At 45.8% G+C, this 25271-nt stretch overlaps 1 protein-coding gene across 1 annotated transcript in view; it reads right to left on the bottom strand.

Moving 5' to 3' along the window:
- CABLES1 (Cdk5 and Abl enzyme substrate 1) overlaps window positions 1-25271 on the bottom strand; it is a 501414-nt gene that overhangs the window by 7147 nt on the left and 468996 nt on the right. The window contains exon 9 of the mRNA XM_086965640.1: window positions 3649-3856. Within this exon, the coding sequence (XP_086821766.1) occupies window positions 3649-3856 (208 nt within the window). The remainder of the gene's footprint in view (window positions 1-3648; window positions 3857-25271) is intronic.

Genomic DNA, 25271 nt, shown 5'->3' with positions numbered 1-25271 from the left:
GTAATGCATAATTCTGTCTTACTTCTTTTAGTTAATGAGGTCGTTATTTTTGTGCCATATGGTATGTTTTTTATAGTTTTAGTGAACAGCATTTTTGTAAGGGCGTTGCGCCATTTAGCTGTTTTGTCTGTGTAGAATATAAGGTCGTTCATCTTGATGCCTTTGACTATCAAAATATGGGTCAGAGAACAGCATGTCCGGGTTTTTTCTCAAAGTATTGTGTTTGAATTTTTTGGCAGCATTTTTGGATAGAGTTGAAGGGTATTCTATGCTCTTTGCATTGGACCCAGTCGATCCTTGGTATCTTCCATCCATTTCCGCTTCACATTGAGGGTCTGCAGAGGCCTATTGACTGTTTTGTACTGAGTAGTTCCCAGCTAGTGTATCCTGGAGGATATAGAAATCAAGTAACTCAGTACTATGGTTTCGAGGTGGAAGGTATAGTTTCCTTTGTGGTATAGTTTGCTCTTATTATTATACCTTTGTAGACGTGGAAGATATAGAAGGTGAAAGTGACTTCCAAACTACTGTTTTATATTGGATCTTCTGGTTAATTAATCCTTATTAGTTATGTTACTTTATTCTAATCAGTTCTTTGTAATTATTATGGTGCCATCAATAGTAATTAATTAATTAATTGACTATCCCTAATTGTGAGAGCTAGTTGTCTGGAGATAAGTAACCAGTGCAAGATGCCAGCCGAGTCTATCCCTGATGATTTCCTGAGAGGGGGAGGATTTTCTCTCTTTTCTCTTGAAGTTGTTTAGTCCCTTTTTACTTTCCTTGGTCCTTTCTTTCTTTCCACTTTTCTTCTTGAAGTTGGTTAGTCCCTTTTTACTTCCCTTAGTCCTTTCTCTCTTTCCACTCCTTAACTTGGTTGGTCCTTTATCAGTTTTCTTTATCGATTGGGAGGGTTCTAGGAAGTCTCCTTTCTCTTGCTTCTCTTGGTCCTTTATCAGTTTTCTTTATCGCTTAGGTGGGTTCTGGGAAGTCTCCTTTCTCTTGCTCAAGGCGCCAGTCCTGTTTCCATTTCAATTATTACATTAGTTGGTCCCTTTTCCTTGTCGGTTCGGTAGGGTCAGGGATGTCTTCCTTCCCTGGCTCAAGCCGCCAGTCCTATTTCAATGTCTGTGCCTCCAGGTTGGTGATTGGCGGGTTCAATAGGGTAGCGTGAGTATAGTAGTCCTATGCGGCCGCCATTTTAAGGACAGGCGAGCCGCTTCTCGTTCCTCCTCTGTTGCAGTATCCCCTGTTTTTTCCTATGCCTGTACTCGGGGAGTTACCAGCTGGTGGGGCCGCGCTGGGGGTGCGGACAATCCTACCTTTCCTGTCGGTCACCGAGGTCTCCCAGCTCCGGAGGGTTCAGAAGATACCACTCCACACCGGCAGCCTCTACCATGTGGACGATAAATGTAATGCAGTGAGGGCGTGAGTCTAGCCTCATTGGAGTCTCCAATTACTAGACACTATGCCATCTCCCTAGCTGGGGAAATAAACCTATTGTCCTCCATTATCGCTTCAGATTGCCTTAGGGTCAGAAAGAATATTAGAACTCCTTAAATAAGACAACTGAATGCCCTCACTTTAAAAGAAAGATGAAACACACACTGTTGACAAAAAGTATATGTGCTGCTTCTGACTAAACTCATCTTCAAAACAGTCAGAGCACAATGTTCACCAGACAGCAGTTGTCAGGATGGTCAGGGCACTTTGCTTTTTTGTCCTCTGACCAAATGTATGGTCGTCCAGCATCTGTACAGGTAGAGTGCTGCAAGAGGGTGTCCAGGATACAAATTGGGGGCTCCATTCACAAAGATACCCACATCAAAAATGTTGAGCATGGAATGCAGACATAGGGGGCCATGGTGTCAGCTCCATTTTACAAGATGGATGTGCTGAAAGATAATGTTTCTCAATATTATGTCCATAAACTGGAAGCAAGGACACTCCACTGACAGTGTCTACTCAGATTACTAAGGTATATTCGGTAATATTCTGGAGAAGCAGGAAAGGTTTTATGAATCATACTTCTTAAAGTAATATTGCACTTCTTAAAGTAATATTGCACAGCAGATATATTTCATAAATGAACCCACTAGTAAATCTAAACATGGAAATAAGGTATTTCACTTTTGTGATTCTCATATAGAAGTAGCCAGGCTAATGATCTCATCAGAACAGAAAAGGAATCAGAGGGTCATGTTGGTGATACAAGGAGAGGATTGGGTGACCTGCGATAGAAAAGCTTGTATCAAGTAACAACAGCACATCACACAAAGACTAAAATTACAAATAGTGTGGGGATGCTAAGTGAAGCCAGTGCCTTGTCACATGTTAGGTGACCATTATGCATGTACTATAAAAGCAGGGCCACTAAAATGTTGGTATTCCGTGGCTGTGGCAGTTTCCACATGATTATGGATGTTTCGCAATTGCCACATAATCCACCATCTCCAGTATCATTTTCCGAGTCACAAAAATGTTTCTAGCTCAAATGGAGTTTATTGCTGTATTTGGGTGTTAAACAAGTACTAATGAAGGGAAAGAAACCCTTTTCCAGACATTGTAAACGTGTACAAATGTCAAAATAATGAAGTGATGCTATTACACCACATATTTGCTTTTTCTTGCTGCATAATTTAGTCAACCCTAACACATAATTCCAGTGGCCCCAGGTAAAAAGAAAACCTATTCAGCTAAGGATTATACATGCGGGTCGTAGGTCAAGCACGACTTGCAAACATGACGACAGAAACCAAAAACACCTTATTTTTAATATAGGATGGATGCACACAGAAACCACCACACATATGATAATTAAGACAATTTGACATTATAAAGCAAACCAATGAAAAATCTGCAAATTCGCTAGTGCCTGTTTTGGACAAAATGCTGGCACTACATAGAACCCACAAATGCACGTGCCCGAGTCCAGCTTAGTGCAGAGCAGGATACTTTACGTCAGAGCCAGTGGAATTATGCGGCAGTAGAGGGCCACATTATGCGTCACTGTTCACTAAATTATGCTCCAAGAAAAGACAAATTATGCCATGTAATGAGGCACATTTTGTGATGGTATAAGTTCATTATTTTCTAATTTTTACACTTGATAGCACTGTCTGGGCATTGGTACCAGTTTAACAACCAAATATAGCAATTAGCAACACAAAGGTGACCATTCAACGTTTGCAAAGTGCCTTCTACTGCACGGCAACACACATTGCTGTGTTTTGAGTAGCTTTTGAACTGTTTGAGCTAGAAAAGTTTCTTTGGTTAAAATTTGCGGATTATGCAGCAGATGATGATTATGTGGCAACTGCAGCAGATCCCTAACTATGCGAAAAACACAGCAGCCGCACAATCGATAATTCGAGGGGCCCTGCTTTTAGTGCAGTCCAGTCAAAAGCAAGCGGGAAAGTAATTCAGTCGATTAAATTGCCATCACTTGTCAGGCTCTCCCTGTTGCAAAATTCTATCAACCCTCCTCTTTATTCGTGTTCAGCGCTCATTCAACCGTTAAACGCAATTTGCAGCACAGCGGGCTGAGGTAAGGACAATGGTTAAGGTCACAGCGAATGAAGACGCTATTTTCCGTCACTGTTAACACCCCTTCTGTTACCCTCCCATGACAACCCCTCGGCTACTTACGTCGATAAGATGCTTAACCTCATGCTTTCTGAGGTCGCTGCCTATCTTAGCTGCTAATAGGACGCAGGCTCCGGCGCACAGTTTTCGGTTCTGCTTGTTCAGTTTCCCCTTGAGAGCCAGCTTTTCGAAGTAGACAAATGCCATGGCCACTGTGGGCTCCTCGTACCCACACTCATCCTGGGCGAGCTTGCGGATGTCCCGTTTGAGGCTAAAGGGGAGAGAAAACACAAACAAATTATTCAACTTTTTGTTACCCTAGAAGAAGTCTCGGAATACTTTATTCCAACACACCTCAAATAATCATCACTGAGGTAAAATGCACTGAGGCCCTGATTTGAAGTTGGCCACGAAAACTCTAGCAATTTGTGAAAGAAGTGGCATATTCTCTTGCAGAAATCCCCACCAGTGAAAAATCCTTTGGTGGGATTATCTCCATCAGAGGGAGAAGTTAAGTCAGCCGGAGAATCCTCCACCAACGAGAGTGATCCACCATAGAGTTGACCACTTCTTCCTCAAATTGGAGGGTTTCTACTTTACAGCCCAACTCTAACCAAATCTCCAAGTCTAAACACAATAGTGCAAACAGTTAAGACAGCAAATGTGTGTCTATGAAAAGCCATCATAGTCTTGCTCACAAGGAATCAGTACAAGAAGGCTCATTATATACTTAAATAACTTGACAGAGAGTAATGGGCCAGTCATATTTGGTGCAGATCAGTGGAGCCCTTACTCTTGTGAACACTGCTATTCTGTTGATCAATAATGGAATATCCACTCAGCACTTTAAATAGCCAGACTTATCAGCCTTTAACCGGCAAACAAAGCTGCCTTTCATTGGATATGGTGGCAATGAGCCAAAGAAACTTTCTACAGCTTAGAGAATTAATAGCAGAAAGGGGTAAAATGAAGGAGGAAGGAAGGTAGAGCGGGAAGAAGTGGACATGAGAAACAGCGGTAATGCAGAAAGAGGCACTGGATGAGAAAAAAGCAAAAACTCCAGTTATTTTAATAACATATGTAAAGAGAGTAGCAAGGCAAGTAATGAGTAGCACAGCAGCAGATTGCAGGTGCAAGGCCCTCCAAAAAGAGACATTTATCATTTCATTTTTTTTTTAAACGAGATGTGGGGTTGGAGGGGAAGCACAACTGGGGGAACAATGGTGGGGGAGAGACTTGGGTATTTGCCAATATGCAACAGATGCACCTGGGGCGTAGAGCAAAGAAGGAGTTGGGCAACAGAGAAAAAAAAGCAACACCAGACAGGGAGGGGTGGGGAAACCAATAGATTTGAGGGAGTAGGAGAGCCACACAGAGTGGGCGGGGGGGGCGCAAAGATTTCAGGCTGGAATCTGCAAATGAAGAAGGGAACATGAAAAACATATACACTCGCATAGGGTGCTTCAAGAAAAAGAGGAAAAAAAGCAGTTCCCAGAATGTGAGCAGTGGAGGAATACAAGTCATCCAAAGAAAAATTCGAAAGGAAGCTATGCTCCATGAGCCAAACAAACAATAGAAGGGGGAGGGTCGTCATTGAATAAAAAGTAAACAAATGAAAGTGGCAAGTGGGAAAGTGCCAAGTGCAATTTAAGAACTGATATTGTCCCCAATAGGTCATCAACAACAGAAAGCTCTCTGTAAGCGAGACCTAAAAAACAACCCAGTTTGTCCCTGGTGAGCAGTTGTGAGAGAATTTGCAACAGACTGTATACAGATACACTCACACTCTACACTGAATTCATGTGATTAAAACCTAATTAAATGCATGCTTTTTTAAACCTAGCAAGATGGAATAATTGATCAATTAAATATATTTGGTTGTTGTCCGCGTTAACTTCCTCTTTCCAATCCCATCCAACAATTTTGCATTACATAAAAAAGAAACATTAAGTACAGTGTAATAATAGTAAAACCATAATAAAATACGTCAGATGTAATAAAACAATGATAAAACCATGATAAAATACATTGTGATACAAAATACATAAAAAACAGCCACAGATATCGCCTTCCTTGGAAGCTTGGAAACCTATAACCTTTGGAATTATTTTGTAAATCCAATTATCGTTCACCCTCTGGGACCTACCTCTATTGCCCCACATTTGGCCTAAAAACTTTTCTACCGCAACGACAAACAGAGGCCTGGCATCAGACTTCATGATCCACAATGCAATTCTATAATTATCAGTTCCAACAGCTTTCAAATCGGAATAAGGCAATTTTTCCTCTGCATCGCATATAATGAACAGGCAAACATTTCGTGTGATAGGGTACAGGTGATTTTTACAGCAAGGACAACTATGTGTGGCCTCATTCCTGCTGTTCCATTTGCTAGCAAAATCATTCAGGGCCAGGGTGCCAAACAAACTGTGTGTATAATTTTCTCTCCCCGGGGTGTTCTATAAAATCTAAATAACCTACCAGGGAACGATCTAATTTATGAGCCATGAAATCTAGAGTAAGCTTCCCCCAGACCCTACTGCTCAATTACTCCTGAGTTACCCTCCCCCAGTAGGCATTCTTCACACCACATTTCCGGGGGACCAAGGTGGGGTCATTGACTTCCCATACATCTCCCATCCCAATGCCTATAAGCATGTGAGTAACACCTCTCAGCCAGCTGATTTTTTTTAGCTGTATCCCTACATTTTACATCCTCCAAAGCACGTGCATATGGCAATAGTTCAGGGATCATCTTAATCCTAAGCCAAAACAGCAAAGGGTGCAATCTTTCCTTGGAGACAAGGGAGTGTCTGCCCATGAGCGGTAGAAGAGGAGTACTCGGGGGTAACATTCCTAGGCTTCTTAGGAATTTAAAATCTAGACGGCTAAACTCCTCTATGTGTTCCACGCCCCATAATTCGGCTCCATACATCACAGAGCTCACCACTTTATCATATACTTGCAAGGCTGGCCCTATCAGCTTGGTGTAAGATAGGCGGTGTTCTCTCCCTAAAACCCCAGACAACTGCTTGTGCTTCAGGACCATCTTAGACATATGGGATTTCCATGTCAAATTGGCTGATAACTTTAGGCCTAGATAATCAAAGTCGCCGACCCTCTCAAGCTGTATACTTCTAAGCCTAGGGCAGCCCCGATAGGATTTATGAGGGTTCAGGGCCATAAATTTGGTTTTAGTTGTGTTAATTTTTAAATCTTTGGAATAATTTATTAAAATGTAGGCATCCGAAATGATGTTTGTGGCTGGTGGCTAATTTCTTGTCAAAGGTAGTCCATAATTTCATGCTTTACATCCTTTACCCCAGTGCAAAGATTCTCAGTACATATGTTAGTAGCTTCTTGTTAGTCTTTAAACCACTGGATTATGTTGATAATTTTGTTTATAAAGAACGTAGGTTGAGTCCTCCTGGAGTGTTTAGGGTCAGTCTATAATAGTTTCTTCAGTTGAACTGCAAGGAATCGCTCTAGGAAATTTGGTCAACGTGAGCTTGTGTGCATATTTGAGTAGCACTGTAAAGTGGTGATTCGAGGCTGACTAACTTAATTCGCAACCTGAGTGGTTCAGCCATTATAGGCATTTGGACATGCATTACTGAATGTGATAACCAAGCTACATGCGTGAACAAGAACTTTCTTTTAAAAAGTGCTTTGGTTTAGGCACAAGACTTGGTATATTCTCAAAGATAAGGAATGTTAGGAAGACGATGAAAAAAGCAGTAATGTCCTGATTATTCATCGACTCTTAATGATTCATGGCGAGCGGGACTTGGAGTTTGAGCCGGGATGTTTCAGTGAGCCCGTAATGCAGCCTTCCTATACTGTACCAGATTTTTGTGTCCAGGATACGTGGAAAAGTAATCGAAATAGACTAGATTAAATTGATCAGGTTGCTACCCTCTTTTGCGGTCTTGAAGAAGGTCCCCATATGACAAGTTTCAAGGGGCCGAAACATCGACTTATTGGGTTTCACCCATATCATTGAGTGTTGGACTGTACAAAATAAAATCATTGGGTTTCGAAAAAAATCTTCTTGTACCATGGGCGGGGATTTTTTGTACATATTGTAAATAGCATCAATGTAATATAGGATTGTCTCACTTGCTTGCATGTGCACAGTGCTGTCACTTGGCGTACCTCCATTGTGGATATCAGTAGGGGCAGCATCACACACCTAGAAAGCAACTATTCTGAGGTAGAGCTGGGGGTAGACGAATGCCTTGTTCAAGATACAGCGCTCTCCGGTTTTCCAAATCCAAGCACTAGAGGCATATCCAGTCCATGAGTGAGCGTTGAATGTTGGTACTTGTAGACCTGACATGCCAGAAACTATTTATACAGAGCTAGAAAGTGGGCACTTTGAATTCGGTCCTAGGTCTAGCAGTCTACTTTGGGCATCAAAGAACCACAAAGATTAACTCCAGGCAATGCATAAAAAGCATAAAAGAAATACATTGTATACTTGAAGCAAGAGCATGACTTGCTTTTGTGAAACAGCCTCTCATAACGTGCTGCAAAAAGCTAAGCGATAATTAGCTAATTACAGAGAATAACAGCGATAATTAGCTACTTATAGAGAATAATAGCGATAATTAGCTACTTACAACGAATAGTAGTTTCTCCTGTTTAGAAGCAAAACACCTGCAAATAAAATGCTAGCCAGGCAGAGGCAGTGTTAAAAAAAAAATCTGTGATTAAAGTAAAAGAGATTCTTTGCCTACACTTACAGGGGCAAGAGGAAGATAGTGTGGTCCTAAATCTTTTCAAATGTGAAAGATTAGATTATTTCGCGAGCCAAGGGGCAGTTACAGCCAAGGTATGGGTGCTCCACTGCATGGTCAAAATCACCCCGTTGCAAAAATGGTCGCCGCACCAGAGGCTTTATTTAATAATCATCCTACTATGCCCATGAAGAGAGCAGTACACAACAGATGATGTTCGGAGGTAAACCTAAGAAGAAAACTACAAATCCAAAGGTGCTTCTTCAAATGACTTTTTTACTGTGTAAAGAAGAGCAGGAGTCTGTACGTGGGTGAGTGTGGAGTGTCAGAAGAGGTGTGCCTTCTGGTAGGAGTTGTTTTACTTGTAACCAACATACGCTACTTATTTTGTCCCATGAACCTCTATAGTTCCCAACACACTCCTACTAGTTCCATGCCATTGTAATCATCTACATAAAGTGCTTTAAGTGGAATTTGTGAAAAGGATAGGGAGAGATTCTTTTGTAGTTAAAGGTTATTAAACATTATGCTTTTCTGTTGCACAACAACGGCTTGCTATTTAATTGAGAAAAAAAGTGCAAGAGCAACCAACAATATTCCCAAAGATATCACCAGTGGTGCTGGGCTCCACTGGAAATGTTTCGAGTAGGTTTAATTTGGCCTACTACAACCACCACCCTGACCACATACCTAGCCAGCACTACCCTATCACTCAGTTACCATCACCACCACCAACACCACAACCATAACCGTCACCACCCTACCACCCCCACCCCCACAACCCCTACTCTAACCACCACCCTAGGTCAGTGTGACTGCTCTTCCCCCACGCAGCACCCCCACTAAATACTACCCCTGAGCTCTCTGTTTGCAGGGTGTTTGAGGCCCTTCTCCATCCGCAGGCTCCTGCCTGCACCTCAAACCAGGTGGCCCAGTGGGAGAGCACTCTACTAATCAGTTGTCCTGCCTCTGCTTTTCTTGCCTCTTTCCTTTTGTGCCCTCCTTTTCTATTTCCTTTGTTTTGCCCTTCTGTCACTTTTCACTTCTCACTCTTTCCTTCATTTTCCACTGCCGCTGCTGCCCCGCAACCCCTCACCCCTTCAGTGTGTCCTTCCCACTCCAGCCTTCCAGCTGATCCATCCTCCCCCTGATTCCTACCTAATGGCAAGACGATTTACACCCGTCCACGACCCGCCAGGGACCCTGGCCCTCTGACCCACCACCACTACAACTTCGGCACACTCCACGATATCAACCCTGGACGCAACAACCACTGCCAGCTCTCAACGCAGAACACCCACATCCCTCTCTCCTGTCTACACTGCTGCCGCACCTTCACCCACCTCCATACCCCAGCAGCATCTCACAACCCACCGGACATCACTGCTCACAAACTACTCAATTGCATCCTCCTCAATGTACGTTCCCTACACAAGCAAGCCAAAAAAATCTGGGACCTCCTAAACATTAACTCGCACGACGTTGCCTTCCTCACGGAAACCTGGACCAACCGACATCACCACTGCCATTCCCTACGTATACAAGATTTTCCGCAAGGACCGTCTCATCCATCCAGGAGGAGGCATCGCCATCGTTCACAAAAGCCCCTCCGCATGACCATCCTCCCAGACGACAACGACCTTCATGGAGCACCTCCACTGACAAATCCAGACCAACCCCAAAATGACTCCACGGAACCCTCATCTACACGCAGCCCAGCTCTCGTGCTCCCTTTACCAATGCCATCACCGACCTCTACACACCTCATGCCCTCGCATCCACACACTACATCCTACTCACACTACATCCTACTCAGAGACCTCAACTTCCACCTGGATAACCACGACAACGCTACCTCCACTGTTGGATCACAAACTGCGCTGACACACTCGCCCCCCTCAAGAAAGCCACCCGAAGACACATCAAGAAAGCGAGCTGTTTCACCCCTGCACTCCAAGAATGCAGACTCTCCTGCAGACGACTCGAAAAGACATGGAGGAACAGCATAACCATGGAAACACGCACCGCCTACAAAGCAGCCACCACTGCACACCACCAACTAATCAAATCCACAAGGAAGAAATACCTCCAAGACTAAATCCTCAACAACGCACACAACACCAAAGAGCTCTTCTCCATCATCAAGGAATTCACCAAACCCTGCAGCAAAACAACAGACGTCCCACCCTCCCAAGACCTCTGTTTGCAACAGACTCAGTACTTACTTTCCCCACAAGATCAAGATAATCTAAAACAACTTCGACAAACAAGACCGCCTCACCAGCTTCCCCGCCAACCAATGCCAACCAACAGACCCTGCTCAAATGGATCCCGCTCACGACAGAAAACTTCTTGAACACCATGAAAAGCATCCACTCTGGAGCACCCTCAGACCCCTGCCAACACCACATCTTCCACAGAGCTGCCTCTGTCATCGCACCCGAACTATGTCGGACGATCAGCTGCTCCTTCGAGACCCCCACGTTCCCTGATGACTAGAAACACGCCGAAGTCCATCCCCTTCTGAAGAAACCCTCTGCGGACCTGACGGACCTTAATAACTTCAGGCCCATCTCCCTGCTTCCCTTCGCAGCCAAGGTCATCGAAAAGGCCGTCAACACCCAGCTAGTAAACTTCATCGAAGTGAACAACTTCCTGGACAGCTCCCAATTCGGATTCCGTAGCAACCACAGCACCGAGACTGCCCTACTTGCCACCTCTGACTACATCCGCTTCCTCCTTAACCAGGGCGAAACAGCAGCACTCATCCTCCTGGACCTCTCTGCTGCATTCAACACCATCTCTTGCTGAACCCTAGCAATCAGACTCCACGACGCCGGCATCTGCGGTAAGGCCCTCACCTGGATCCGCTCCTTCCTCACTGACAAAACTCAGCGGGTCAGACTCCCCTCCCAACCTCTCGGAACCGGCAGAGAACAACTGTGGAGTGTCCCAGCCCTCCTCCCTCAGCCCCCCCTCTTTAACATCTACATGGCCCCCTTGAAACCATTGTCAGAAACCACAGGCTCAACATCGTCTCTTATACACACAACACCCAGCTGAACCTCTCCATCACCAACGAACCCAACATAACCAGACACAACTTCCAAGAAGGGATGAAAGCTGTCGCCAGCGGAGTGGAGAACAGCTGCCTGAAACTAAACTAAAAGACAGAAGTCCTCATCCTTGGTTCCACCCCCTCCGCATGGAACGACTCCTGGTGGCCCTCCGCCCTCGGAAATCCCCCCACCCCGACGGACCACACATGAAACCTCGGCATCATACTAGACTCATCGCTCACATTGAACCACCAGAAAAACGCCGTCTCCTCAACCTGCTTCAATACCCTCCGCATGCTTTGAAAGACCTTTAGATGGATCCGAACTGAATCCAGAAAACTGTCATGCACGCACTGATCAGCAGCAGACTGGACTACAGCAGCGCTCTCTATGCCGGAATCAACAAGAAACTCCTTCCCAAACTCTAGACTGTCCAGAATACCACAGCCAGACTGATCCTTGACATCCCCCACTGCAGTCACATCACCCAACACCTCCTCTATCTCCACTGGCTTCCAGTCGAAGAAGGAATAACCTTCAAACTCCTCACCCACACATACAAGTCCCTTCACAACACTGAACTCGCATACCTGAACAGCGCCCTCTCCTTCCACATACCCAAAAGACACCTCCGATCTGCCCAGCTCTCACTGGCCACCGTCCCATGAAGCAGCAAGACTAGCATGGGAGAAAAGTCATTCTGCTACCTCGCACCCAAAGCCTGGAACACTCTCCCCCTCCACCTCCGGCAATCTTCCACATTGCCCCAGGTCAGGAAGGACCTAAAGATATGGCTTTTCAGATGACCCCAGCGTTCAACGGAGTCGCCCCCCTTACCCTCAAGTGATTTGAGATCCTCGTGGGTGAGTAGTTGCGCTTTACCAACCCTGATTGATTGACCTACCAACCACCATCCTAATAATGCTCTAACCACCACCTGCCTACCACCATCCTTTCCACTACCACAACTATTAGCCTAACCACCCCCAATCACCACTCTCACCACCACCAGCCTAACACCATCATCCTGACAACCATCTTCCCACTACCATCCTCCCACCAACACCCTAAGATCATCCTAATCAGCACCTTAACCATCAACACCATCCTAACCAGGATCAATCTAACCACCACTACCAGCCTAGCCACCACCACCAGCCTATAACCACCACTCACACCACTACCACAAACCCCTACCACCACAACTACCCTAAACACCACAACCCTACTCACACCATCCTAACTACCACCCTGCCATTACTACCACCATCCCACCTTCCTACCACCACCAGCGTACCATCACTACCACCCTAACCTCAAAACACCACCACCCTACCTTAACCACCACCACATCCTTCAATAACCACCATTATCCCAACAACCACCACCCTACCCGAACCAGCACCCTAATCAACACTACACTAGCCACTCCGACCCTAACCACTACCACCATCTTCACCACCACCAACCTCACCGCCCTCATCATCACCCTCACTGCCACCACCCTCACCATCCCCACTGCTGCCCTCACAGCCACCACCCTAACCACACCGCCATTAACACTGTACCCTAACCACCACCACACTTTCACTTAGCATGGCTCTAAATTGCTGTAGAAGCTCTTAATTTTTAACAACAATTTTCAACTCATTACTTGCTAGTTATTTTCATGAAAAGTTGTGCCCTGGGAGCATGTCCAAGATGGCCCCCAAGTCACATCATTGCCGTGAGGCTCCACCGCCCGACTTGGATTGCCGAGGGATCCACCTCGCTTCTCCTGGATCCGTGCCCAGATTCCTGCAGGGGAAACTCAGCAGACACCTGTGAGCCCAGGAAATCGGCATGCGAAGCAGCAAACACCCTGCACGAAGTGGCGGTGGTTGAAGGTCTGTACTCATGAGCAAGATCCAAGATGATGGCTGCCAGCAGACTATCGTCTAAAAACGCCAGAGAGGACACACCTGCAGGGACTGCAAGTGAGGTGCCACGAAGCACCTGCTGCACTGACACCCTTCAATCTGCCTCCACTCAGTGAGCCCCCACCTGAGACGCCAGTGAGGAGGCCCACCTTCTGAATGCCCGGCGGTGCCCCGCCCCATGAAATCGGGACTAGCAGAGTGAATAAGGATAGTGGTCTGTATCGAGCACCTGAGCCATACCTGAAGGGGGCGTCGACCCCTACCCTACTTGGTGCCAGTCATGGCTCCACAACATCACAACTAGCATCTAGTAAGCTTGACGCAGAGGAAGCGGCATGAGGGAGGTCAGTATCCATCTCCACACTTTTGTAGACTACTGGACATCATTACGAAGGTCTCCCACCGTGAGTACTTACCGCACGCATTGGGTGAACGCCCTTCTCACTAGCATTTGGGCCACTGCTTGCAGTTTTGGGGAGGGAGGCGCTGGCAGAGATGGTGTGTCACCACACACCCACTTGGGATGACGAACCCCCTACAGGAAGTTGGAAGTGACTGCCCGCTGACACCCAAAACACTCTACCCAACACCAACGCTTTTGGGGTCTGCACACCAAGGCACACTAAATCTCCCAGAGTCAAGGAGAAACAGCCAAGACACTAGCAATATGACAAGTCACAAGGCCAAAAAGATCCCACCTTGAAAGACCTACTCACAAAGCTCCCTGCCAAGAAGATAGATCAGATCCGGGAGGCTTGTCTGCACACACAGGCTGAGGCGCCAGACACTCGCTCCTTCATGAAGACCCTCTCCAGCACGCATTGGAAAGACATAGCTGCTCTGTGGGAGGAGTTGTCTCCGGACAACGAAGAGGTTAAGAAGGAAGTCACAGATATTGGCCAAAGGTTGAATACGGTGGAGCAAACTAGTGATGCCAGGGAGGAGGAACTTGTTACTACTGGCACTACTAGACCTGCGAAGCCATCATCAAGACCCGTAAATTCAACTGGAACATCTTGAAAACAGATCCTGTCATTCTAAAATTAGAATCAGAGCAATCCCACTGCAGGCAGATGCTAGGGACTTGGAGGGATACATGACCCACCTCTTCCGTCACACCCCACTGTACTTGGCAGAATAAGAGGTGGTCCTGAACCACACACAGAGTGGGTAGACCAGCCAGTGCACCAAAAATACCCAAGACATCCCAACATGCATCTACCACTTCCGACAGAAGCGTGCCATCATGGTCGCGGTGCAGGACTGGGCCTTGATTACATTCAAAGGTGTGCAAATGTGGCTTAACCAGAACCTATCACATTGCTATGACGCCGCATGGTCAGAGCTGCTACCTCTTTCCTGCCGGAAAATGGTGTTAAATACAGGTGGGACACCGGTTCCGCCTGACCTTTCTATGGAACAAGGAAACACACACAATACGAAACATGGAGGGGGCAAAGTTGATTCTATGACTGGAAATCTACCAAGAAGATATTGCACCTGCCCCTTCAGACGCCCATTAAAAAACACCAGGGCACCTTGGAGGCGCTTAGGTAAACCCAGCAGGTCCACAGTAGATGAAAGATGCAGAGCGCGCTCTGCTCTTATCCATCATCTCCAACGCCACGAGTCCTCACCAGACCGAGATTCCCCATGACAACCACATCATGGCTCGTCATTCTATCGCGCCTAGACAAGGTGGCCCCAGACCCACGGGCCTCAGACCATGGACTACACTAGTCCTCTGATAACCTATGCCTGAATTGAACCTGAAAGGACACACCACATACATCCGTCCACTTACTTTGTCCTGCATGGCCATCGGGCTCGATCTCCAGCCCCGCCCCCTTTGTGTGCCTCACAATATTCTTTGGTCATTCACACTGTTGCTTCAACTCCTCTAGCTACTAATCACTTCACTATAGCAAATCCTTATTCCTTTACTAAACATCTTCTTTTCCATAACCTTTCTGTATTATACCTAACAGTTTATGGCACTACCCTACCACATTAGATTACCCTTTTCTTTTGTCCGAGAGCTTTTTTTTTTTTTTAACTCTTTATTCGTGACTGTCGCAGGATGTTATACATTTCTTTACATTTTCTCATCATATCCCAATACAGTCTTTTCCATTTTCTTTACCATTAACTTTTGGTAGCATATCCTTTCAATCATGAGTCGTTTTTCTTATCAGTCCTCGGATGTTTCTCAGTAATGATCTTTAAACACCATAATCATGACTTACATAAGTGCTAAACCCCAACTGCCCCTCCCTCCCCGCCCACCCACCCCCCGTCTCCTGGTCGTTCTCTCTTGTACACTCTACATTCCGGGCGAAGGTGTCTCAGTCTATCTGGAAATTGTTAAAGGCTCTAGACCCGGTCTAGCCCTCGTGAGTGGTAATGGTGCTCATGAGCCTCGGCCGCCCCCTGCTATATGTATGTGTTCACCCCACCGGGTCTCCCGAACTGTCCAGGTCTATCTCTTCCAATTCGATCATCATTAAGTCCCATTCCTGTGCTATAGGGAATTTGCGAAGGCCTTTGTCCTCCTCTTCCCGCAGCGCCGCGGATTCGGCTTTGCCCCATTTCAGCAGGTCAATTCGCCACATTTCTACCTGCGGGGCCCTGGGCGATTTCCATCTCATAGTGAGCACCCTGATTGCCAACACGAGTGCCAGGTCCGTAAATTTCAGTTGTGCTTTGCATGTTTTGGGTAGTTTCCTGTTCCCTATCAGGCAGGGTAATGCCCCCTCAGGGATCCGGAGTGTTGTTATGGAGTGTAGCGTGTGTTTGATCGTCCCCCAGTAAGTATGTAACTTCGGGCATGTCCATAGCATGTGAAGGATATGTGCCTCATCTTGTTGACATCTCGGGCAGCAGTGTGCAGTGGCAGGGAACATCCGATGGAGGCTCTGGGGCGTAAGGTATGCTCTATGGAGAATCATGGCCTGTATGAACTGAAACTTAACATTCCTAGATACTCTTCTATGATATCCTAGAATAATTTTCCACTCCCCGTCCGTTATGTTTTCTCCCGAGTCTGCAGTCCAGGTCTCCCTAAGTGTGGTGATCGGCGACGTCACATGTTCTCTGATACCGACATACAGCCATTTCACCAGGTAACTCGAAAGTAGAAACAGCTGCGGCACAAAAGTGCCTGGCAGCCGTATTTACCTGGCTGGCCCATGCCAAACTTAAATGTAATGAGAGAAAATCGGAGATCATACTATATGGCCAATTTCCAAACCAATTTACTGAACTAGTGTGGCCTCCTGATTTTCCCCGTCCTCCCTCTGAAGGTGGCCCAGCCAAGAATCTGGGCATCTCGTTCAATGAAGATTTAAGGTTCTCAGAGCATATTAAAAGACTGACGGGTGCCTGCTTTGGGACCCTTAAATCTCTTGGCAGATTCTTCCCTCTATTGCACCAGCCGGCCAAAGAGACAGTCGCCAGAGCCCTCATATTGTCCCGCCTGGATTATGCTAACGCTCTGTATTTGGGCTCCCCTCCTTTCTGTTAAACAAGTTGCAACTCATCCAGAATGCGGCTGCAAGACTTCTGCTGGGCATTCCTAGATGCATCAGCATAAGATCGCAAATGGCCGCACTCCACTGGCTGCCGGTGGCCCAAAGAGTTCAATTTAAAGCTCTGGTTCTCACTCATAGAGCCCTACATTATATCGGCCCGCTTATCTCAGGAAAAGAGTGGCTTTCCATGTCCCCAGCCGACACCTCAGGTCGGCTTCCCAACGTCGGCTGGTAACCCCCCCGCTTCCGGCGAACCAGGTTGGGCGGTCAATCATTCTCGGTTAAAGCGGCTACCCTTTGGAATTCCTTTCCATTCACTCTCAGGGATACCAGAGATCTTAGCTGCTTCAAAAAGCTCCTTAAAACTCACCTATTCAATCAAGCTTACTAAAAATGCTGTTTCTTTCGATTTCTTTGTGGTTCTGCTCCGCGCCAGGATACTCAAGAGTAGTTGCGCACGTAATAAATACCGATATAACATAACATAACTTAGCAAGCAAGGGTAATGCGGCACAATCCTGGGGGTTGGGTCTTTTAGCACAGATATCCTCGAGCCTGTCCTACTATGGCAGGTAATCTGGGCGCCAAGTACACTATTTCTGCACTTGATACTCAAGGTAGTAAGGTCAAGAAGTCCAGAGCATTGCACGGGGGGTAGTGTGAGGGTGCAGACTCAGACTTCAGACAGTCAATAAGTACTGTCCTATCCAGTGCTTTCCTTTGCAAAAAAGTGGGTACTGAATGAGTCACCAAAATGTAGTACTACACATAGGAACCAATCAGCTGCACAGTTCCATGATGGGTGCTACAGGGTTCCAAGTACACAGAAATATTCAGATGGAAGTCTGACAATTGTGCGAGTACGCTATAATATGTTGCAAGCAGCTTCTCAGGTTCTAGGACTTGTCAGCTAGAACATAAAAATGTCACTACCACGATTCCTTAGGGAGATTCAGTCCTACTGGGTTAAATAATAGCAGAGGAAGACAGCCAATGTTCAAGTTCATGTGGCTCAAGTTACTTTGTGTATTAGGTCCTTGGAACACATTAGCAATCCTGCTTGCAGCTCCCAATACTGCAGGCCAGAGGCGCAAGTGCCGGAGTATGGTGGCTCCAGGCAAGTGCAGCACAGGTCCATCACTGGCAGGAATACTTCCAGCAGGGTGGTCTCTGGTCCTCAATTAGGTATTCGATCCTCGATGCAGCAGCAGAATCAGCACGAATTCTCCAGCCTCTAGTAGACAATAAAAACGACGCAGTTGCGCTGGCTGACACAAACTGGGTCGTAAGGTGGTTCAGCTCACTTGGTTTGTGGACACGCATAGGGAAGATGGAAGACCCTCTGCAGACTCGGGCCTATGGGGTACATTCCCCAGTTTATATGGCTTGTCACGCGTCCACGCCAACCCCAGCTACTTATGATCCTGGGCATTATTGGTCACCTCTTTCAACCTTTGCTCAGGACACTGCCACTCAGGATGACATCTATACTGGTGTGACAGGAGTAACACCACTCACAATTGTGGCTGTCAAATGTGTCTTGTCTAATTGTGACCCCCCTCCATCACCAGCACAGTGAATCCTTTTCGCATGCGGGCGCATCAAAATCCATGACTGTATGCCTCATCTGAGTGCTAGGTTACAGTGGATTCCAGAATCTCGTGCAGGATTTGATGATCCTGAGATATGATTTACAGGGTTTGAGAATCCCACAGTCTATAAATGCCACACCCATGGCGTGGCCGAGTGCTTGGCTTTGCTTCCTGTTGATGAGAGGAAGCCTTTGCTTGGGTTTTTTCTCCTCACTTGCATTGCTGTGCTTGGCTTGACCTCATCATCTGGCTCTCCAGTCAAGATTTTCTTAAAGCCAGACCTCGAGAACATCTTCAAAGAAGTTTTCTGTACTTCTTGAATTTATTTCTGCACCAATACATCAATGACTTTCCATGCATCCTTAAAATAATTCAACTTCTTCCAGCGCTGGCTTCAAAGCCCTCAAGTTACTGACAGCCAGGGAGATTCCATACAACTTATTTGGATTGGAGGGCCTGTGTGTTCTCTCCTGCACCCATGTACCGGGATTCTGTCTTGCTGTCAGAGTTGTGCTGTAATTGTCCCTCGGGCCTCCGCAATGTTATATGTAGATCATGTGTGAACCTCTGTTTCCGATGGGTGTCTCATGCTATGGAACATTAAACACTGCTGTAGGACATAGAACAAGACCACTCATAACAATTATTTTTGGCTCTAACAATCTAAAGGGGATGTGTTGAATGTTTACGATAGTGTGCCAGCTCCTAGTGTAAACCTATGTGTTTCATTTCCTGTAGAATGTGAACATTCATGCGAAATCCTGTACTAGAAAACACTGTATGTATTTAAAGTTGATGGAAGAGGAGAGAGTAACAGTAGTCTTGTGTTCTGTTTAGTATTAAAACAACTGTCACTCAAGAGAAACTGCAGAAAATCTGGAAGAGCCTCCATTTGATTAGACTCACTGTGTGACTACAAACAGATGTCTCCTGTGTGCTTTCGCTCCTATCCCAATCCTCCTTTTCACTTTTTTGCCGTCAGCACCAAGCACAGTTTTGGACATGTTTGGCAGTGTTGACAGGAAAGTAGACTACTGAGTTTCAAGTCATTCCCGAATTAACATTCAAATCTACAGTTTAATGGTGAATTGAGCCTGACAGAAGTGAAGTCTGCTTCTTCTGGGCTGCCGTACACCCAGTGGCTAGGATTCTCATTTTTGGGCAGCCTCTTCCTCCAGGCACAAGCAAGCACTCATTTTTTTTATTTATTTCCTGGCATTTGAAATAGGCAGTATACAGTATATGACAGAGATAATACAGCAGTACAACACAAGTATTGGCATTTAAACCAACAGAACGAAATTCAAAAATCCAGACAGCAATTCAACAGTACGCGATAAATTTTACGACGCATATTGTGATAATCTGCGGAGGGGACTTCAACCACAAATATGAACCCATGATTGACATAAGTGACCTTTTTGAAGAGCAAGATATGGCTTATAAGATCCCCACCCTTGACGCCAGCAGTGAGGTTAAATGCAAGGTCGCGGCGTCCTAGATTCTAAAATTTACGGTAGGACACGAATTATGGGCGTGTAACGGACGCCTACCCTCCGATAGACCCAGAGGTTGCACATTCCACAGAGGTAATTCATCAAGCCAGATAGACTATATAATGGTGTCTATGAACCTATGGTACATTGCAATAGACCTGAGGGTTATGAATAGGGAGGAGAGCGATCACTATCCTTTAGAATTGCAACTAGAACCCCATTTATTTAAAACCAAAAATCCACGGGTGGAAGGGAGCAATATATTAAATGGAGAGCTACAAACAAGTAACAATAGAAGGGCCTTGAAGTGGCCTTACATCCTAGCAAAAGATGATAAAATGGCAGACATCTATAATACATTTTCTGACATTGCTGCCCCACTCGTAGAATTCAAAGAAGGAGATGAAAGGATACTAAAATTGCATTACACTTTAGTAGAAGCCCTACTCCCGCTACTGACAAAGCTGTACAAAAAGGAAGATACAGGGATAAGCAAGCACCACGAGTTAGCTAACCCCTGGTACAGCAAGGAATGCAGAGCAGCAAAGACGGAGCTTGTACATGCTATTAAAAACAGGGGCCACACGGAAATTAGTGCACATAGGCAAAAGTATAAAAAGATTATAATAGAAGCAAAAAAAGCCTGGGACAATGACATATGGACAGATTGAATTGTCGCCACCAGAGCCAAAGATCAGGCTGCCTTTTGGTGCCTAATTGCCAAGGGAAATAAAACTGGGAAAAGCAATAAGGATCTCTACCTAGACGAGAAAACCTGGGTAGATCACTTCACCAACCTCTATCAGGATTATAGCTAGGGCGTCTCCGCTATCAGAGACGAAATAGAGGACTTAACCTCAGATACAGTTCTGCACTTTAGTTTGGAGGAGACAAAAATTGCAAAAGGGGCTATTAAAGCTGGGAAGGCCCCTGGCCCAGACAGGATTCCAGGTGACTTACTAAAACATGATTTAGAAGTTTGGAGTCCCTATGTAAATTTTCTATGTAACTCGATAGCTGCCGGAACACCAATTCCTCACACGTGGAAAGGGGCGGAGATCGTTACAACTTTTAAAAAGGCCAATCGTCAGGACCCAGCCAACTACCGCCCAATTAGTTTATTAGACATACTTCAGAAAATGTATGCAAGGCACATTTTAAACAGATTGATAGATTGGATGGATGAGGTGGATATTTTAACTAAATACCAAGCAGGGTTCATATCAAAAACAAGTACACTTGATCAAGTATTTAGGTTTATGTGCATTTACTGGAAATACATTAGCTTTAGGAAGGGCAGCCTTTATGTCGCTTTCATAGACTTAAGGGCTGCATTCGATTTAGTCCCTTGTTCCCAGTTATGGGAGACATTAAGGAAAACCGGGGTACCACTGGAATTACTAACACAAATGGTAAAATTATACGTAGGAAACTTTGCTACGGTACGCTGGGGACCGAGGGGAGAACTAACCAAACCCATTCCAGTGAAAAGAGGAGTAAGACAGGGGTGCGTCTTGGCACCAACCCTCTTCTCACTCTATGTTAACAACATCCACGAGTTTTTGTCAGACTGCAAGCATGATTCCCCACGCCTTGGGGGAGAAGTGGTATCGGCCTTTATTATTTGCCGACGACACTATATTAATATCACAAACCCCCAAGGGACTTCAATCTCTAGTGGATACCTTTGATAGATTTTGCTCGCAGAAGGGCCTAGAAATAAATTCCAGCAAGACTAAATACATGCCACTAAACCCCCACAGAACATTCAAAAAGAACCTAGTTTTAAATAATCAAGCACTAGAATATGTAGACAGCTTCAATTACCTGGGAATAAACCTGGACAGTAAAATGACCTGGAAAGGCCAAATCGAAAAGAGTAGGATAATGCTGGTTCAGAACTCGGCACCTATTCTAAAAAAACATGAGGCCAGCTCATGCAGGGCAATTTCTCCTGCACTGGAGGTATATAAAATTAAAGCACAAGCGGCAGCGCTATACGGGGCTGAGATCTGGGGCCCACAGTACAAGAAGAACTTTGAGCGGGAAGAAAATATATTTTACAGACAACTATTAAAACTCCCCAATAGGACGCCGCTGTTGCCTGTAACTCTGGACCTGAATACAAAACGTATAGCCCACCATGCGGCACTAAGGCCACTTCTATTCTGGATCAGGATCTGGTCACCCCCTGAACTTACCCATTATAAAACTGGCCTGGAGGAAATTCTAAAGGTGAAAAGACCCAAAGACATCCCGTGGTTAACCCACGTCATGTCATGGTTGCTAAAGTTGGGTCTACCTCACTATTGAAACGACCCAGAGCGGTTAACAATATCTTGTAAAAAAACACCTAAAAGAGATCTTCTGGGCCCACATAATGTCCAATCTAGTAAATAACATGACTGCTGGGTCGTTGACCAAGAAGTTTCTGGCTTTTAAAGATGTAGCAAACCTAGAGCCCTTCCTTGACGAGATAGAGCCTCCGCTAGCAAAATCTTTATACCTGCAATTTCGATATGGCATTTTGAAAATAGGTGTTAACATATCCAGATGGAATGGAAATGGGGGGAGCCCTAGAAGCAATATGTGTCCCCTTTGTGATGTATCAGAAAAAGAAAATGAAGCTCACATATTATTTTTCTGTTCAGCGTACACCACAGCTATAAAACGCTGGATTAATCCTCTCTGCAGGGCCCTAAACAGTAGGTGCTGCAGTATTGTTGAGCGCATATTGAAAACTGATTCATCACAACCCATAGTTTTTTCTGTAAGCAGGTTTTTATTCAATGTATTCCTGGTCAGGAAGAGAATGGGGCTCAAATTCTAGGGGTTTATTTAAACTGTGTTCCAAATTGCATGCTGGTAAATATGTTAACCTCCTTGTAAGAGAGATACATTTTAGGTGATCCTCATTAATCCATTCTGTAAAATAGTATGTACTTTTTTAACTTTTTAAAATGTTGATATATTTATATTGTTTTTAATATTAATTTTATACAATGAATTATGACCTAGTAATTCAGGGCGTGCAGAGGCTGACTATTTGACAAACTACTATATTGTTATCCCCCTGTGCTTGTGCACTATCTCCTTTGTATCATGCATCAGGTATTTGGCAATTTTATGAAATGTTTTTAAATGTATCTTTTATGGTCAAATTGACCGAAATAAAGTGAAAGATAACAAATGTAAAAATATGGCGCGGGATAGTTACCTGAAGCTCCCCATGTCCCTGGCCGGCCAGGGAGATGGGGGCTTTGACCAAACTGCCATCCTCCCCTCCAACCACGACATCATGCGACCGAAGTTCATCTCCCAGAGTACCTGAGTGTCAGTGCTGAGACAGATTCCTAGGTAGCAGACTGGGCCATCGGCCCATTGTATAGGCTAGACATGCTCAAAAGTAAGGAAGTTGGGGGTTAGAGGAAGTAGGGTGGACTTAGACCAATTAATATTCACTCCTGAGAGTCTCCCAAACCTGGTTAGTGCACGTAGAACCGGGTTGAGGTTTTCAGGCGGATCCCGAATGTATAAGGTGATATCCTCAGCATATTGGGAGATGATAATGTCTCTCCTGGGGAAATCAAGGCCTTGTGTTTTGTGATGTTGTCTAATTCTGGCTGCCACGGGTTCCATCGCAATGGCGAATAGCAAGGGCGACAGAGGGCATCCTTGTCTAGTGCCATGCGTGATTGTGAAAGGGGCTGATATCAATCCATTGGCACGAAGTCTAGCAGCAGGTTGTGAATATAATGGCTTGATTTGTTGCATGAATAAGGGGCTGAAGCCAAGACGTGCCAGAATTGTAAGGTAAGGTCATTCGAGCGAGTCAAAGGCCTTAGTGGCATCTAGAAAGGCGGCAAGTGCAGGGGTGTGAGGGTCGAGTTGGTGCAGGGGAGAAAAAAAGGTCCGTAAGTTATGGGAAGTGGAGCGCCCTGGTATGAGGCCGGATTGATCTGGTCGAGCTATCAAAGACAGAAGAGGTTGGAGTCGATTCGCAAGGAGTTTGGCGTACATTTTATTGTCTATGTTTATGAGGGAAAGAGGGCGATAGGAGTCACATTTATTGGGGGATTTGCCAGGTTTTAGGAGGAGAGAGATGACAGCCTCTCTCGTTGTTGGAGGGAGTGTGCCTTTCTCCAGGGAATCAAAATACATTTCTGTGAGGTGTTGTGCAAGAATGGAAGCGTACAAGCAAGCACTCCTTCCCCTCTCTTAGCAGGTCAGACACAGGCAGCCCCTGCCAGCTCTCCAGCAAGATGTGCAGACTTCAGGTGATGTCCCCTCTTTTCTGGAAGACTTGCCAGCAAAGGTACCAGCCCTGCATGCAGACCTTTGAGGAAGTGCCACCACTACCTCTTCAAGTACCTTACAGAATACCCCCTTCCCTTGGTAAGTGAACAACTTGGAGCTGGAACCAAGCAGGATATCTCTCACAGCCCATAGTGATACTGCTGGCTCCAACGTAAGCACCCGAGACACAAGCACAATGATGTGTGACGACTCTACCCCTTGCTGTCACCAGCCTTATTTATTTATTTATTTTAGGTTTTTGTAGAGCGCGTAGTAACCCGTGAGCATCCCAGCGCTAGAACCTGGAAATCAGGAGGGAGCAGAAGCGGAAGGGACGGGAAGATCAGGGGAAGAGGAGAGTTTTCAGTGCTTTCCTAAAATGGAGGAGGTTTGGTTCAGTTCTCAGTTTCCGGGGGAGACTATTCCAGTGCTTTGCTGTGTTTACTGAAAAGCGGCGGCCTCCAGACCGGGCTTTTTTCACTCTATGAACGGTGATGAAGTTCTCGTGGTTTGACCGGAGTGACCTGGTAGCTTTGTAAGGAATGATGAAGTTTTTGAGAGTGGGTGGACCTTTGTTGTGAAGGAGTTTATGTGCCAGGCAGAGGGCCTTGAAGACCACCCTCTCTCTGACTGGGAGCCAGTGAAGATGCTTCAAGGCTGGCTTAGCTGATGATCTGGCCGGGGTGTTAGTAAGAAGTCGGGCAGCAACGTTCTGGATTCTCTGTAAGGTGTTGAATGTGGCTTCCGGGGCTCCCAAGTAGATTGCATTGCTGTAATCCAGCCTAGACAAAATAAGGCCCTGGATCAGCAGTTTCCGGGAAGTGGAGGGGAGCAGGGGAAGAACCTTCCTGCGTGCCCTGAGAAGTCCAAAACATATTCCCGCCTTTTTTTTGCCTGGGTTCTGAAGGTCAGATCTTTCTCAAGCCATACACCCAGGCTCTTAACCTCGTCTTTGGGAGCAGGGGGATCACCTAAGCAGGCGGGCCAGATGTTGGGCGGCAGGGAGGGCCCTTTTTGTCCAAGCAGCAAGATTTCGGTTTTGGACCCGTTAAGTT

The sequence above is a fragment of the Lissotriton vulgaris genome, chromosome 4_1, assembly GCF_964263255.1.
Source record: "Lissotriton vulgaris chromosome 4_1, aLisVul1.2, whole genome shotgun sequence".
NCBI classification, from domain to species: Eukaryota; Metazoa; Chordata; class Amphibia; order Caudata; family Salamandridae; genus Lissotriton; species Lissotriton vulgaris.
Note: the sequence above shows the minus strand (reverse complement) of the source record. Positions and strands in the feature narration are given on the sequence as shown.